The sequence below is a fragment of the Periplaneta americana genome, chromosome 6 (assembly GCF_040183065.1).
Source record: "Periplaneta americana isolate PAMFEO1 chromosome 6, P.americana_PAMFEO1_priV1, whole genome shotgun sequence".
Lineage (NCBI taxonomy): Eukaryota > Metazoa > Arthropoda > Insecta > Blattodea > Blattidae > Periplaneta > Periplaneta americana.
This window is the reverse complement of record NC_091122.1, coordinates 106,619,325-106,635,889: the sequence shown is the minus strand read 5'-3', so window position 1 is coordinate 106,635,889 and position 16,565 is coordinate 106,619,325. Positions and strand designations below refer to the sequence as shown.

Below are 16,565 nucleotides of genomic sequence, written 5' to 3'. Positions count from 1 at the left end.
ACTGACTTATGGCACTTTTCCCAAGCACTGCAGATATGTGTCTGTGTATGTGTGTGTGTGTGTGTGTGTGTGTGTGTGTGTGTGTGTGTGTGTGTGTCTAATGCCTACTCACTTCACTTTGCATGATTCAGGTTGCGTATACTGCGGGTAGATGGCAGGACTGTGACCCATTTTCAAACTGCACACCACTTCGGCAGGCCACGTTATTAGAGCTCTATATAGAGCTCTACACGTTATGCATGATGTGTATATGTGAAGAGTTATGTCGTGTACTAGGGTGAGTGTATGTTAAGTGTTCGTGTAAGTGTAGTGTAGGGAATGGGTGAGGATGATGATGAAGGTGAGGAAGGGAGATTATTTCTAATAAAAATTTAAATTTAAAATCCTGAGTTGCTCTATTGTATGTATATATATATATATATATATATATATATATATATATATATATATATATATCTTAAAGATAATCGTATGTCTGCATTACCGCTATATAGTTAAAGTGTTATAAATTATACTATGATGTTTTATTGAAAGAGGAAAATAAGATTTTCAGCGATATACTTATACAATGGTAGTGTATAATTACTGTATATTGCAAGACGTAACTATCCGTCCAATTTTTTTTAATTTAACACCAGCAAAAAAAAAAAAAAAAAAAAAACACTGAAAAATATTATAATGATGTTAGGAAAGAGATTATTTTACCGTTAAATGTTTATTTTAGGATAGTTCAGCCATCATGCTAAACTCTTAAAAAAAATTAAATGAACAAGAACATTAATCAAGGATAGGTAACTCTTCTGATTTAAACCTATTCGAAAATTTGTGGGCAGTGAAGAGAAACGTTACAGAAATCAATGAAAAAAACAAAACAGAAACAAAGTTTAAAATATTCAAAATACCTCAAATAATGATGTTCCGAACTAAATCTTTTAATACTTATACTCTGTTTACTACTTTAAATTAATATTGATGGGGGGCAGGTCATTAAAATCCAGAATTGTTCTTACCTTCCAGCTAGAGTTAGACGCATTCCTAACCCATGCTGGCCGACTATACCTGGTAAAGTTAAAAGTTGGCTGGTATCCTGGTTTCGAGCAGGCAACACTATTCGCCCCTACACCAGTTCGTCGACAACTGGGGAATGGACCCTTGGTAATGGATTGGAGTTTGAACGGAATGATATTTAGGAACATGCATAATGTCAGCAAATAAAAGAAACCCGAGACAACCCCCAATTGCGATCTTACATGCTACAAGTAAAACTATGGAGTTAAAAAAATCCAGACCTGACCGAGACTAGAACGCAAACCGTCAGCATGACAGACCGAAGGTCTAGCCACAGGGACAATTTTTTGCAGATCCTTTAACGACATTGTATCAACTACTAGTTTATTTAGAGTTTAGATGGAACTAGTGACAGAGAGATGGCATTTGGCGGGATGAGACCAAGGATTATTCATTTCATTACCTGCCTGTCGCCGCACAGTTGGGGGATACCTCAGAAAAACCAAATCAAGCAGCTCAAGCTGCAATCCAATCCACGGATCAGCAAGCAAACGCGCTACCGCCTGAGCTATGCCGCCGCCGGTAGCGGGACACGTTTAATACTAAATAATGTACCAGTTATGAACTCTAAAGAATAGCCAATGCAAAATAACAGACTTGGGCACTAATAATTCACTGGACCTTACCCCCTTAGACTTTTCTGCATGGAGCTGCATGAAGTCCAAGATGTACAACAGCCAAGTGAATGGTCTATCTGATTTATGGAATAGTATCAGGGAAGCAGGAGCCCTTATTACGGTTGACATGTCACGGTCTACATTTCGTTCCACTACTTAAAAGATGGAGTGTGTGTTTTGACATAAATGGCGGCCATGTAGAAAAGAAGTCGAATGGTGTAAAACTTCATAACAACATTGATTTGTCGATCTCTGCCTTTCTTTATTGAAATGAATACTAGGGACTTTAGAGACACTCTGTATTATAAACAAAATTAAAATATAGCATTTTATGCCGCATCCGTCTTCGACGAAACAAATATTACTTACTTACTTACAAATGGCTTTTAAGGAACCCGGAGGTTTATTGCCGCCCTCACATAAGCCCGCCATCGGTCCATATCCTGCGCAAGATTAATCCAGTCTCTATCATCATATCCCACCTCCCGCAAATACATTTTAATATTATCTTCCCATCTACGTCTCGGCCTCCCCAAAGATCTTTTTCCCTCCGGCCTCCCAACTAACACTCTATATGCATTTCTGGATTCGCCCATACGTGCTACATGCCCTGCCCATCTCAAACGTCTGGATTTAATGTTCTTAATTATGTCAGGTGAAGAATAAAATGTATGCAGTTCTGCGTTGTATAACTTTCTCCATTCTCCTGTAACTTCATCCCTTTTAGCCCCAAATATTTTTCTAAGAAACTTACTCTCAAACACCCTTAATCTCTGTTCCTCTTTCAAAGTGACAGTCCAAGTTTCACAACTATACAGAGCAACAGGTTTTTATAAATTCTAACTTTCAGATTTTTTGACAGCAGACTAAATGACAAAAGCTTCTCAACCGAATAATAACACGCATTTCCCATATTTATTCGGCATTTAATTTCCTCCCGAATGTCATTTATATTTGTTATTGTTGCTCCAAAATATTTGAATTTTTCCACCTCTTCGAAAGATAAATCTCCAATTTTTATATTTCCATTTCGTACAATATTCTGGTCACGAGACATAATCATATACTTTGTCCTTTCGGGGTTTACTTCCAAACCTATCGCTTTACTTGCTTCAAGTAAAATTTCCGTTTTTTCTCTAATCGTTTGTGGATTTTCTCCTACCATATTCACGTCATCCGCATAGACAAGAAGTTGATGTAACCCGTTCAATTCCAAACCCTCTGCGTTATCCTGAACTTTGCTAATGGCATATTCTAGAGCGAAGTTAAAAAGTAAAGGTGTTTGTGCGTCTCCTTGCTTTAGCCCGCAGTGAATTGGAAAAGCATCAGACAGAAACTGACCTATACGGACTGTGCTGTAGAAACAAATATTACCGATTTTATCAGCTTAATGAACAATATCTGTGAATGTAACTTTTAGAAGAGAAGAAAGTCGGTACGTAAATGAATGCCATACACGAGCACAGAACAGCAACCTCAGTGGACATGAATTGTTAAACCACACGTATATTTTCCGTCTCTTTCCTTCCCATTTAGACTCCCGGTTTTAGAACCACATACAGTCACCATGACAACGCCACAAACCGTGCAAATACATATACAGCGGGGCTCTACAAGCCTTACAAAGCAAAGAGGGCAGGCAGCACCTGTAGCGCTAATTAAAAGAAATTTAAAAAACACTCTCATATTACCTTTAAATGTAAAAGAGAATGACGAGGGGAATTGGTATATAAACTATATTACGAGATGTAGAGACATACAAGATGTCCACTCAGGTCCAATAGTGAACTGAAAAACTGTAGTTCGTATGCAAATTTATCTCGACACACATCTTTAACTTTTGAGACATGGAATTCAGAAAGAAACAAAAGGAATGCTTTCCAACACAGAGTAATTGGCAACTAATATATTAACTCTTCTCAAATCGTCTAGGCGTATTTGATGTTACGAGTATCTTCAAGTTGTACAGCTGTTCACTGCATGTCACTTGTAGACAAAGAAAGAGATATTCACCATCTCGTTCTGTCTTGCGTGTCCTCTTTATAAATATCGTTTATTAAACACAAATGTGCAAAATTTCTAGCCATTTTTTACATGAATATGTCTTCAAAGGCAGACCGAGATCTTGGGTACCAGGAAGAAACAAACCATCTTATGATGTAACGCTTGCAGGGTGATCCATTTCGACATTATAACTTCGCGATGGACGAAAGCGATATTACCACTGCCATTTGATTCGCACTTCGCGAATCCATTTAAGGCCGAAAGTGTTAGACATTTAAATATGCTGTCTATACTGTCTGAAAGGGAGGATAGCTGAAGGCATGTGTCGTAAATTTACGAGCATTAATAACGAATCTTGTTGTACCTTGAAGAACAAATTGAATTCATTTACTTTGGAAAATATGTCTGCCATATAAGCCTATGTGGCCAGCCAGTTGTTATCTAAAGAAAGACACAATAGGAGACTACTAGAGATGGGTAAAAAAAATAACACAACAGTTATTTTGGAACTGTTCCGGTTTCGGAACTGTTGCAAAAATGACCAGTACGTCGGAACCTACTGTTCCGAAATAACACCACAGTCTAGTATATACAGTCGCGAAGCTTGGGGTGATTTTTTGCATTTCTCGCGATAGTTGCTAGCCGCTTGGAGCGTGTGTACTAGGAACAATAGACTGTGTCACTGACATCGTGATCTAATACAGGCCGTAAGGCAGACCATGTGACTCGCTTAACCCGATCACGAAGGGCGGTGTTTCAACCATATAAATTAATTGGAATGCGTAAAAAGTAACATATATTTCCCTAAAATGTAGTGTAATTGCATTAATAAAATTTAAAACAATGATTAGGAGACACTTCAGACATAATTCCTTGCGAGTTAAGGTGTAATATTATTTTTGGTGTGGAAATTACGTTGTTCGTATGTGTAATAGACCTACCTGCCTTTATTTCGATTAAATATTGCGAAATTACTGTACATTCATTTATGCACGATTCAATAATTTTCAATTACACCGCACGAATATTTAAATATGTTCAAATTATAAGTTATGTTTACCGTCCCAGTTGCTCCTTTCTGTCTAATTTTAGTGGTCTCCAATGCCCTGCCATTCATATGGAAATATTATAGGTTATGTTTACTATATATTATATTCCTAAAGTCGCAATTATACATTATAATTAAGCATAATTCATGTATGATACTCCGCACATTCAATTTGTCTGTATTTTAATACTACAATTGAGTACTGAATTATTGTATTTATCTACTACCTAAGAGATGAAGTAACAATCGTACGTACACTAATTTCATAAGAGTGGTATGATAAATGTTCTGTCTTTATCAAGGAAGGTAGATGTGCTATATTAAAATCACAATATAAATTCTTTTTTATTAAACCTCAAAATAGCTTCCATTCTAAACTTAAAATGTTGATGCGAAAAGATTATGTTAACATTTAAAATTCTCTTCACATTAAAATAACACAGTTTTGTAATTATTTCTGCAACATATTATGCAACAAGAAGTAAAGGGAACTTATGGACACATTACACTAAATAAAACTTAGCTATGATACTCAATAATAAAGTTATAATATAATAATTCACTGAGCTCCATACACTGAAATAGAAAACCCGAACATATATTACGGGCTGGTCTAGATCGAAAAGGCATTGACTGTGCCGTATTTCGCATTGTTGTGAAAAGTTGTTTAAACTGTGAAATGTTCGTTATCGGTTGTAATAACTGTAAATGGCTAAAATACAATAATTTGAGTAATAATATGGGAGAAGGAAATGTTTGTTGCACTATAAATTCTAAGAAGAGGAGGTCAGAGTTATCCTTCCGAAAGATCCAGGAAGGTGAGTTTATAAAATATAATATATAGGCCTACTTTATGAAAATAATATATAAATCTTATGTATTTCGTATTTCAATAGTGGAAGGAAGGTGTTAATTTTTCAAAAGAACACGATATCAAAAGTACAATACATTTTATCGTCTGCTAGGGAAAGAGTCTGTGATGAGGCGATAGTAGCGATCCTGGTGGCTAGCAACTATCTATGGATGCATACTTCAACTGTCTATGTTTGCATATTTAGTAGGTATTGAGCTTCGCAACTGTATATACTAAACTGTGATAACACTGTTCCTACTTAGAGCTGCTCACTTGCCCAGCTGTTGCGGGCCCGCAGTACTGCGTTGCGCAAGGCATGTTCCGACTCCGAGACAACAGAGAACAGTCGGAACTCGTTCTGTTGAACCATGACAGCTCCGGCTACACTGTTCTCGTTGTTCTTTATGTTGTACTTGGAACTCTCACGTGGATGGATGAGGAAGCATGGAAATTGAAATCCTTGCAGTGTGATCACAAGTAATGACACAGAGTGAAGTGCGATGCGAAGTTTAAATTATTATACTTTGGTACAGATGCGTTTCTAAGCCAGTGTGAGGGTTTCACTACTGCTAATATATAAATACATACAGTAGTTATATATTTTTATTATTTATGAAATTATAATGTAATTATTATTATAACTAAGCATTAAGAAAAGTAAAAATAAAAATTAATGATTTTAGTTTTTTTTACTGCGTAACACGAAGAACAAAAATTACATACTACACATTATCCTGCGTTACTCATGTTATAAATATTCTCACCATTGCTCAGAGGGGGGTTTCACAAACTCCATTTTAAATAACTAATATATTTTTCCGCAAGTTTCAGAAATCAGATAAACGCAATTAAATATACCATTCTTAGTTCACTTAAACAATTTCTGCATAAAGAAGACAATTATGATGGCATTATTGTACCATAATACTTGTACTTCAAGCTATTGGCGTGCATTTTAATTCTCAAAACTACAAGCAAAAACAAAACAGTGTACCGTATTTATTATCTTTCAAAAAAGGTGAAATTTGAAAATGTGCTACTCGTTTACATTACAGTAAGGAACATTGAATATAAAAATAACATGTTAGAGATAGTAAAACATTATACAGTTACAACGCAATGCCTGTCTTTTACACTATTCAGAGTCATTTTCAGATACACAGCTATTACACATTGGGGCAATGTGTTCTACACAGATATGTTTTCCACAACTTTTACACTGAAATCTTGTCTTTCTATATTTTGATCTTGGGCAGTCTGCACATCTTCCTTGTTTTTTGGGACAGGGTTGGGTTCATTATCTTGTTCTGCCTTGCGCTGTATCTTCATTCGCAACTCGTGACAGGTGTTGACTTCTAGCATTTCTTGTCTCAATCTGATCCTGAATGAGACTCATAGCCAGACTCTTGATGAATTTTCGGCGATGTATTCGCTCACTTGTATTTGACAAGTAGATCACTTGTGCATTGATTGCTGCAACATTCATTAGTGCAAAAAAAACCGTCAAAGGCCAACGTCTGCTGTTTCTAGAGACGTTGTACGTGGAACACATTTGGTATACACTATCCACTCCCCCTTTTGTGACATTATACAGAGATATTATTTCTGGCTTCTTTTTCTCGCCAGATGATTCGTCTATTGTGGCGTCATGGTGGATTGTTGAAATAAGCAAGATCACTTTGTTTGTTTGTTTTGTTTTGTTTTGTTTTTTTGTTTTTTTTTTTTTTTTTTTTGGGAACATATGAAACCAACATCATGTTACCATCAAAGCCAAAAGTACTTGTTGAGGGTTTTTGCTGTTTTACTGCAGTAAATTCCTGTGGAATTTCTTTTTTGTTTTTTCTTAGTGTTCCCACTACTGTAAGCTTATGATTTTTCAGCAGGTCATTTGCTAGCGGTATACTCATGAACCAGTTTTCCATGGTAACATTTCTCCCAGAACCAGAAATTGGTAGCACCATTCTATTGACGATGTCGCTAGGAGAATTACTTACATCATAACATCATAAGACCCCTCTGGCTGCTTACCGCAATACACTTCCAGGTTGCTGGTACAAAACTTTCTAGCATCCACTAGTGCGAATATTTTTATACCATACTTCGCTGGTTTTGAGGGTATAAATTGCTTCATTGGGCATTTTCCCCTAAATGCTTCCAGTTTCTCATCTATTGTGACATATTCACCAAGAGAATAGTTATTCGAGCAATTTTTTACGAAGTCATCAAAGAATTCCCGGATAGGAGCTAATTTATCAAGTGCAGAACGATCGGGTCGGGTACTCTTGTCATCAAATCGAAGGCACTGCAGTAAAAATCGAAATCTAAAGAGTGGAATGGAAATTCTAAATATTTCGATCCCAGTACCATCAGTTGTCCATAAGTCTGACAGATTTTGCCGGTTGGACCTAAAAATTCCTGCAAGATACAGCAGACCCAGAAGAGCTTCCATTTTAGTCTCAATTGTTAGAAGTACTCTGTTTCCGTCTTCATAATTTTTTGCTTGAACTTTAATATATTTATTAGTGTTTTGAACTAAAAGTGTTATCATATCATTAGTAAAAAATAAATTGAAACACTCAACAGCAGTTTTACAATCGTTTGACTTATTTGTAACATGAGGTAGATGACTGACTATGTTATGTGACCTGGTTCGTGTATTAGCAGGTTGCGGCATTTTTCTCCACCGAGTCTTTTTGTCTTTACCTAGATAGTAATCTGTAGCACTCAATTCATCCTCAGAATTATCAGCGTCTTCTTCGGAATCACTATTGTGTTCACTCTGACTAGTACGATCAGGCCATCCATCATCATCTTCTTCTCCATCCTGTAGCTCGTAATCACTTTCCTCCTCTGCCTCACGCCAGAGTCTCTCTATTCGTGCAGTTTCTTCTTCGTAACTCATCTATAAAATAATGAATCATGTAAATATTTTCGCGATAGAACTATATCCATCTTATTTGGAGTGTGTACTGATACTGCAGTAGAGTTGCGCTCAGTAACTAGCGAGGACTCGACTTCTGAAATGAAGCTTCTAGTACCGGATACACGTGCTGGAGTATTTATATATTTGTATCTAGTCTCCAAAAAATCCCATATTGTCTATTCTGCAACATACTGTATTTACTATATTGTATATAATGCAAAATGTGCATATATAGGACTAATGAGGTATATATTTCTATCATTTAGGCCTACATATTTCACACATTCAGGGTAAATAATGACCCTACTTTTACTATATTATACTCGTATCTATGAATATATTAATAAAAAATATATATAATATAAAATGAATATATAGTAAATATCATCTACAAAATGTAAATAATATAGGCTGGAATCACATAGGCCTAATAATAATAATCAGGGAACGGATTTATATGGACTAAAAATATATGAAATATGTAAATATATATGTAGTTATTTTTACCAAAATATGGAATTAAATATGGATTTTTACCAAAATATGGAATTAAATATGGACTTAAAATTATAAAAAAATGACTATGTACGTTAAATATTGGTACATTTTAATCAAACTAAACAAAAAATATAATGGACGTACCTTATCTTCCAATGTAGTTTCAACAAAACACAATTTTTATTGTCTGTTACCATAACAATAGGTTACAAACATTTCTTTCAAGTGCTGAAAAGTGAATCTTCTTCTATTGTCTCTGAGGATAGATTTATACTGACTAAAAGAGCGTTCGACGTCACAAGAAGTAACTGGTACATAATTCAATTTCACAATGTCTGCTGGGGATAAGTCCAAGTTAATCTTCACTGTTGATTCACCACTCATCACAGCAACAACCTTTTGTAGTTCTTCATATCCAGGGTTTTTTGAAAGTACAGTGTCCACCTTAGCTCTTACTGCATCTGTAACTTTACCTCTACCACGATTCAGTTGTTCCACAGTACTATTTATAATTTCAAAACTTTCAGATAGTGAAAGGTGCCTATTTTGGAGACTTTTGAGCGTTTTTATGATGCATGGAAATGTATGCTGAATGTGAGCTAAGTCATTCTTCACACTTATGTCACAGGTAACTGTTTTCGCAGTATCAATTGAGACTGCATCTTCAGAGTCCAATGCAAGGAGAACATTGTTAATAGAGTCTATATGTTCGGCATAATATTCAACTGCTTCTAGCCATGTACCCCATCTAGTTAAAATTGGCTTTGGTGGCAATGGAATTTCAGGGTACATTTCTTTCAACACGTTAACTCTACTGGGAGCTTTGAGAAATACTTTTTTCACTGATGAAATCAACAAATCTACTTTAGGGAAATTGTCTCTGACCACTTCTGCCACACGATGAAATGCATGCGCCACACAAGTAAAATGAGTCAATTTAGGATATACAACAGATAATGCTTGTCCAGCTTTGACCATATAAGGGGCAGCATCGCTAATAAAGAATAACACATTATCGTACATAATACCCTTTGGCCACAGGATACCCATAGCTTCGTTGAACAGTTTAACTATAGTTTTGTTATTGCACTTTTCTAGAACATCACAATGTAAAAGAATTCGTTCAGAATATTGTTCACTTAACAAACCGATAACTACATTACCAACAAGTCTACCTTCTTTGTCGGGAGTCTCATCAATGGAAACCCAAATTGAACTATCTTTAATTTCATCTCTTATCTTCTGTATTGTCTCATCGTAGATGGATGGAGCATACGTCTTCCTAAGTGTTGACTCATCCGGGATTGTATGTTGAGTATATTTTTCAAGGAATTCCCTGAAGACCTTATTCTTTAGTTTGTAGAGAGGAATATCAGCAGAGATGAGAGAACGGCACAGGTCGATGTTAAACTCAGATCTTACATTCGATGTTGTTGGTTGTGTTAAAAACAATTGTCTCTGCTTGGAATTTAGTTGTTTGTTGGCCTGATGTTTACTAGTTGTAATGTGTTGTTGCACCAGGAACTTTTGTGTAGATGATACTGCACACTGACACAAATTACAAAATAATATTTTATTGTCAGTTGATAAACCATCTTCTTTAAATTCTGAAATGTAACTTGTTAGTTTTGATTTTAAATTGACTGAATGACGTACTTTTGGCATATTTACCGTCTTTATAGTATGATTTACAAAACTGAACCTATGTGTACTCTGACTGGCATTTAACTGTTGAGCTGCACAACTGAAGTCTGTTAAAAATTTTAAATTAAATTAATACAGTTTTGTAACTTACTTTCCCATTGTTGATAGGACTGCTAATTTTCAAATAACTCTGATGTTAAAGGGATTACTGAACATGTGTTTAAATCTCTATTGTTGAAATGTATTTTTAAAAGTTAATGGAATTTTGTTTTGTTTTATTGTTAAACCTAATATAATATGGACTGTTTTATATGAAATATGGAAAATATATGGAAATTAACGAAAATATGTACTAAACTCTAAAATATGGAAAAATATGGAAAATAAAAGTAGGATTTTTCAACCCTACACATTGTGAAACATAAAGATAATGCAAAATATAAATTATATTAGCTTTATAAGTAAATATGTATTTACATATAAATCCTTTCCCTCATAATAATAATAATAATAATAATAATAATAATAATAATAATAATAATAATAATAATAATAATAATAATAAAGCTACAAATATAAATATCAACAAATATAAATAATAATACTCACAGTTTTAAATGCTTCATTGAAAATGTCACTTGGATAAAATCGCGACACAATTGCTCAGGCGGGGCTTATCACACTCCAGACACAAAGAAAACGTCTGTTCTTCACAAGTCTCTAACAAGGAATGGTGCAAACTGCTTAAGTGAACTCTTCTGGATGTGATTGAAAGGTATTATCGCCGCGCTCTCATGGTTAACATTCGGCAGGTCTTTGAGCGGCCTCGTGCATAACATTCGGCAGGTCTTTGAAATTTAATTGCATTATTGTTTTCAATTTCTTGTGTCGCCGCTCCAATCACTCGCCTCAATTTCAATATTGCAACCAATAAGCTGCTTCCATTATTAAATGACACCTACTTGTCTAATCCACGTGGACTAAAACCGAGGTTGCAATGTCTTGTGCTGAGGACGAACATTAAGGTATGTGATTAAAAATTATTATTAAAGAATTATTATTAAGAGTTAAGAATCAGAGCAACAATCGGTCGGCAAAATTATGTTTTAAAAGCACACAGCACGTTATTGTATGATGCCGACATGTTAAGCATGAGACCGCGGCGATAAAGCTCGATTCACATTATACGTCACATCAACGTCGCGTCACGGACCAGCAGCGTTGCATCAAAACATTATACAACGCGTTTTGTATGGTAGCGTTCACATATACAGGCAACGTCACAGCCCGTCAACGGCACGGACCGTCTGGGATTCTCGAGGAGAATGTTTTGATGTGACGTGGACGGTTTGATAGCGTGAATTCCCCAGCGGCACAGCACAGCAGCATCAATTCACAGACAGACACACACATAACATGATCTATATATTTTGAGAGAAAATGAATAACTTTAATATTAATTTACATATACAGTATCTCAGTATCCTTCAAAGCAAATTATTTCTAATTTTTGTTATACATTTCAATCTTTTCAGGTCCAGAATGCAAAGTGAGGTGGGTTTCATTAAGGGATCAGTTTAGAAAGGCATTAAAAAAGAGGAAGACTAAGAGCGGACAGGCAACCAACACCGAAAAAAATGGAAATATGAAGATTATATGTTATTTCTGATCCCGTTTATTAAAGAAAGAGAAACTATAGGAAACGTTGAACTTCAAGCCAGTGACGATTCGAACAATCAAGGAGAAGAAGATAGATTGAACAATGATACAAATGAAGAGACTGCAGAGATTGCTGCTTCACATCCACAGGACTTAAGAAAATCAGTACTGCCAGAAGCAAGAACACTGTCTGATCCTCTAGTTACAGAGTCACTAAGGCGTCCAAAGAAAAAGGTGCAGGAGAAGGAAACAGCGTCATTTCTCGTTATGAAATATTTATTACAAAACAATGAAAAAGAAAAGCAATTGACGTCTACCTGCAGTGCGGACCCAATAGATGCATTTTTCAACGGCATAGCTGTCACAGTGAAACAATTTTCACTATTAAGACAAAATCTGGCAAAATAAAAAATTTTCAATAGAATTTCTAATCTTGAATACGAAGAAATTCAAGAAAGGATGTTCCAGTCCCAAAGCAATGAGCAGCCTTGGATTTCTTCAGCTTCATTATCAGCACCACCAGCTTACTATCAGCATCCCGTGCTGCAACACAATCAGCTGCAAACAGATAGGGTTACTTATCGGACGACCTCAACTACGTCACATGATCTGACAACTATGCAAACACCGTCGCCTACACTATCACACGTGTCAGGAATATCATCAGTTCAAACCTACTATTAATAATTTTCCCCTGTGGAATAATTAACGTTTTCCTGTGAGTGATTTTATGCAAGGAATGACAAACAATAATTAGTTTTAATTGACATAATTGCTTTTCCATTTCATTGTTTAGACTACAATCTAGAAGGACTTACCTTAAACAAACCATCAACTTTTCTTTTGCTGAAATTGCTTCTCTAATTGCTAGTATGATTATAAAGAACTGGGTAGTAATATGCAATAAATTTTTCACGCATGATCTTCAACAACACTAAATCAATCAATCAATCAATCAATCAATCAATCAATCAATCAATCAATCAATCAATCAAAAAGCTGGATGTCTATGTGAAAAGTTGGAAAGTAGTAGGCAACATATTCTCCACACGTGAACTTCATTCAATAAATTATTCAGTCCTATTTAATGAAGAAATCAATTGTTAGGTTTGTGAACAATTGAATGACTGAATGGGATAAGGGCCCATTCCACTCTGGGATTAAAATGACAGGCTAAGTAAAACATGTAATATTTATGCAATTAATTACTCTAGAACCCTATACATTTTCGGGTATAAAGATTAATGTGTATTTTATGCAATACCGTGCCAAGAATAAAGAACGTAAGACTTCCATATTGACAAAGAGAAATTAGTACTGATACAGTTTTGAAAATTCACTGGAATTGGAATAACCACTTATTTCATTCGGTCACTCAATTTGTTAGCGATAGAATAAGAAGTTTTCCACTCGTGACTTTAGATAACATTTATTATCTAATTTGATTAATGAACAGTGCGTCATATGTGTGAACAACTGACGGCAGTAGACAATAAATTCGCGAACTTTAGTAAGGATTATCCAGTTTAGTTAATGGAAATATGCATTATGTGCGTCGGATATTAAGATTAACGTGTATTTTATGCAATACCATGCCAAAAAAGAACGTAAGACATATATTTACAAAGATAAATTAGTAATGATATAGTTTTGAAAATTCACTGCAATTGGGATAACCCCTTATTCCATTCGACCACTCAATTGGTTAGCGGTGGACAAAAAGTTCTCCACTCGTGACTTTGGATAACATTTATTATCTAATTTTATTAATGAACAGTGCGTCATATGAACGTCCTCGGCAACCGCCGCAACTTTTGGCCACCAAAATCGCCGGACTTGACCTCACCAGACTTTTTCCTGTAGGGTTATCTGAAGGGAACAACATACGCTACACACCCTCGGACGTTCAACAATCTGAAGGATAACATCACACGCTAAATCAACGGTATTGACAACGCAATGCTCCAGCGAACGGCCAGAAACATGGAACGACGTATTTAGCTGTGCTTTGAAGCGGACGGAAGGCATTTTCATCACTTAATATAAAGGCAAAGTAATCTCCCAGAGATTTTGTACAATAGACAATAAATTCGCGAACTTTAATAACGATTATCCAGTTTACTTAATGGTAACATGTATTATGTGTGTGAGCAATTGGATGACACCAGGCAACAAATTCTACACGCATGTACTTCAACAGTAGTTCAAATAAATAAACAATGAGAGCGCCTATGTGAAAGGAAATCAGTCACAACAGTCTAAGTGCATGGATCTGGGTACTCACTGCAGGGCTCGCGGGGGCTTGAAGCTCACGTCCACGCGGTAGGTGGTGTCGGTGTGCAGCTTGACCGTCTTGAGCTGCTTGAAGCGCTGGGTGGTCTCCATCTTGCAGAACACTGGACCGCCATCCGGCTCCTTCCTCATTGACAGCGTGACTCGAAATGTCCCCTGATTATGCATGGGGCGGACATTCTGCAGTCCTGCAAACCACATGCACAAGTTCATAAAAAAAAACATTCACTGCGATAGAAAAGTCGTTATGTACCGTCCAGTCATTCACATCTCTAAGATTGTCAGTATAGTCCGGATCAGCTTACTTAATACCCAAAGGGTGAAATCTAATAATTTCCCCCCTTTACTACATAAGCTAGTGGATTATGGTGATTTTCTAGTTTGCAGGTTGAATTTTGTTTTGCCAACTTCGTTTCGAATTTCGGTACTGAGAAATACTACAACTGGTAGTGATTTTATAACTGGTATGTTGGCAGCAGTGACACAAGTTGTCAGTAGTTTAAATTTTGAAAATTCAAATTGTTCTAGATTTCTGAGCCGACTACTGGAAGGTAGTGAAATTTAAACATATTAATAACACTAGTCTACAAATTTTAACTTTGAAAATTGTGCCGAAATGAAACATTGTTACTATCCACATATTTGCCATGCTGAATCCAAAAATGGAACCCATTTTTCAGCAGCACCCTCAGATTTTCAGTTATTACCCTTATTACACTTCTGAAAAGTTCCATACTAACTAAGCAGTTCCACATTTTTAATATCTAATGCAGGATGCACAAACATAGTCTTCCACTATTATAGTGGAGTTAGTAAAGGTAAAGGTAAAGGTATCCCCGTAACATGCCATGAAGGCACTTGGGGGGCATGGAGGTAGAGCCCCATGCTTTCCATGACCTCGGCACTAGAATGAGGTGGTGAGGTGGTGTGGTCGGCACCACGCTCTGACCGCCTTTTACCCCCGGGAAAGACCCGGTACTCAATTTTATAGGAGGCTGAGTGAACCTCGGGGCCGTTCTGAAAGTTTAGCAACGAGAAAAAATCCTGTCACCACCTGGGATCGAACCCCGGACCGTAGCCAGCTGCTCTACCAACTGAGCTACCCGCCGCCATAAAAATAAAGTATCCTTCACTTTATAATGATGTAAATGGCTATTTACATTTACGTAGTGGAAGGCAGGCATCGCTTTAAAACACTTTTTTGTGTATCTTGTAGTATTGTATCTTTGTATGAACCAGCAGTAATCACTCATCATAGATTGATCCCATCTCCCTTTATAACGCTGTTCCATCTGTAAAACGTCTCGATGAAAGCGTTCCCTTTGTTTGTCACGCACTGCACCCAAGTTTTTAGGAAAGAAATCTAAATGAGAATGTAGGAAGTGAATTTGACAGACATCCTGTATCCAAAATTCTTATGATTTTGAAAAAGATTCTGAACTAGTTCGTCATGATTTTCTTCCTTATTGTTGCCGAGGGACCCATTCACAACACTTTTAAATGACTCCCATGCTGCACGTTCGTTTGGAGTTAATTTTTTTCTAAAAAATGGTCACCCATCACTTTTTTAATCTGAGATCCAATGAATATTCCTTCTTTTAATTCTGTATCACTCAAACTAGGGAATATTCTTCTTAGATATTTCAAACCTTCGCCTGTTGTGTCCATACCTTTCATAAAGTTCTTCATGAGCCCTAATTTAATATGTAAAGGATGGAGATATATTTTTTGTGGGTCCACTAAAGGTTTTAATTTTACATTATGTTTTCCAGGAGTGAAATCTTCTCTTTTTGGCCATTCCTTGACTCTATAGTGATGTTGAGTATCTCGGCTGTCCCAAAGGCACAGGAAAAGGGATATTTAGTGAATCCATTCTGCATTCCATGTAGAAGACTTTAAGATCCCGCAAATATGCCAACAATGGTTTTCATATTTCAATGGCTTCAAGAATACGACACA

At 36.1% G+C, this 16,565-nt stretch overlaps 1 protein-coding gene across 4 annotated transcripts in view; it reads right to left on the bottom strand.

The window, feature by feature from the left end:
* The window catches only part of LOC138701637 (CB1 cannabinoid receptor-interacting protein 1-like), a 605,501-nt gene that overhangs the window by 326,985 nt on the left and 261,951 nt on the right, over positions 1-16,565 (bottom strand). For all 4 annotated transcript variants that reach the window (XM_069828738.1, XM_069828740.1, XM_069828741.1 and 1 more), the window contains one exon: positions 14,599-14,794. In XM_069828738.1, the coding sequence (XP_069684839.1) occupies positions 14,599-14,794 (196 nt within the window). The remainder of the gene's footprint in view (positions 1-14,598; positions 14,795-16,565) is intronic.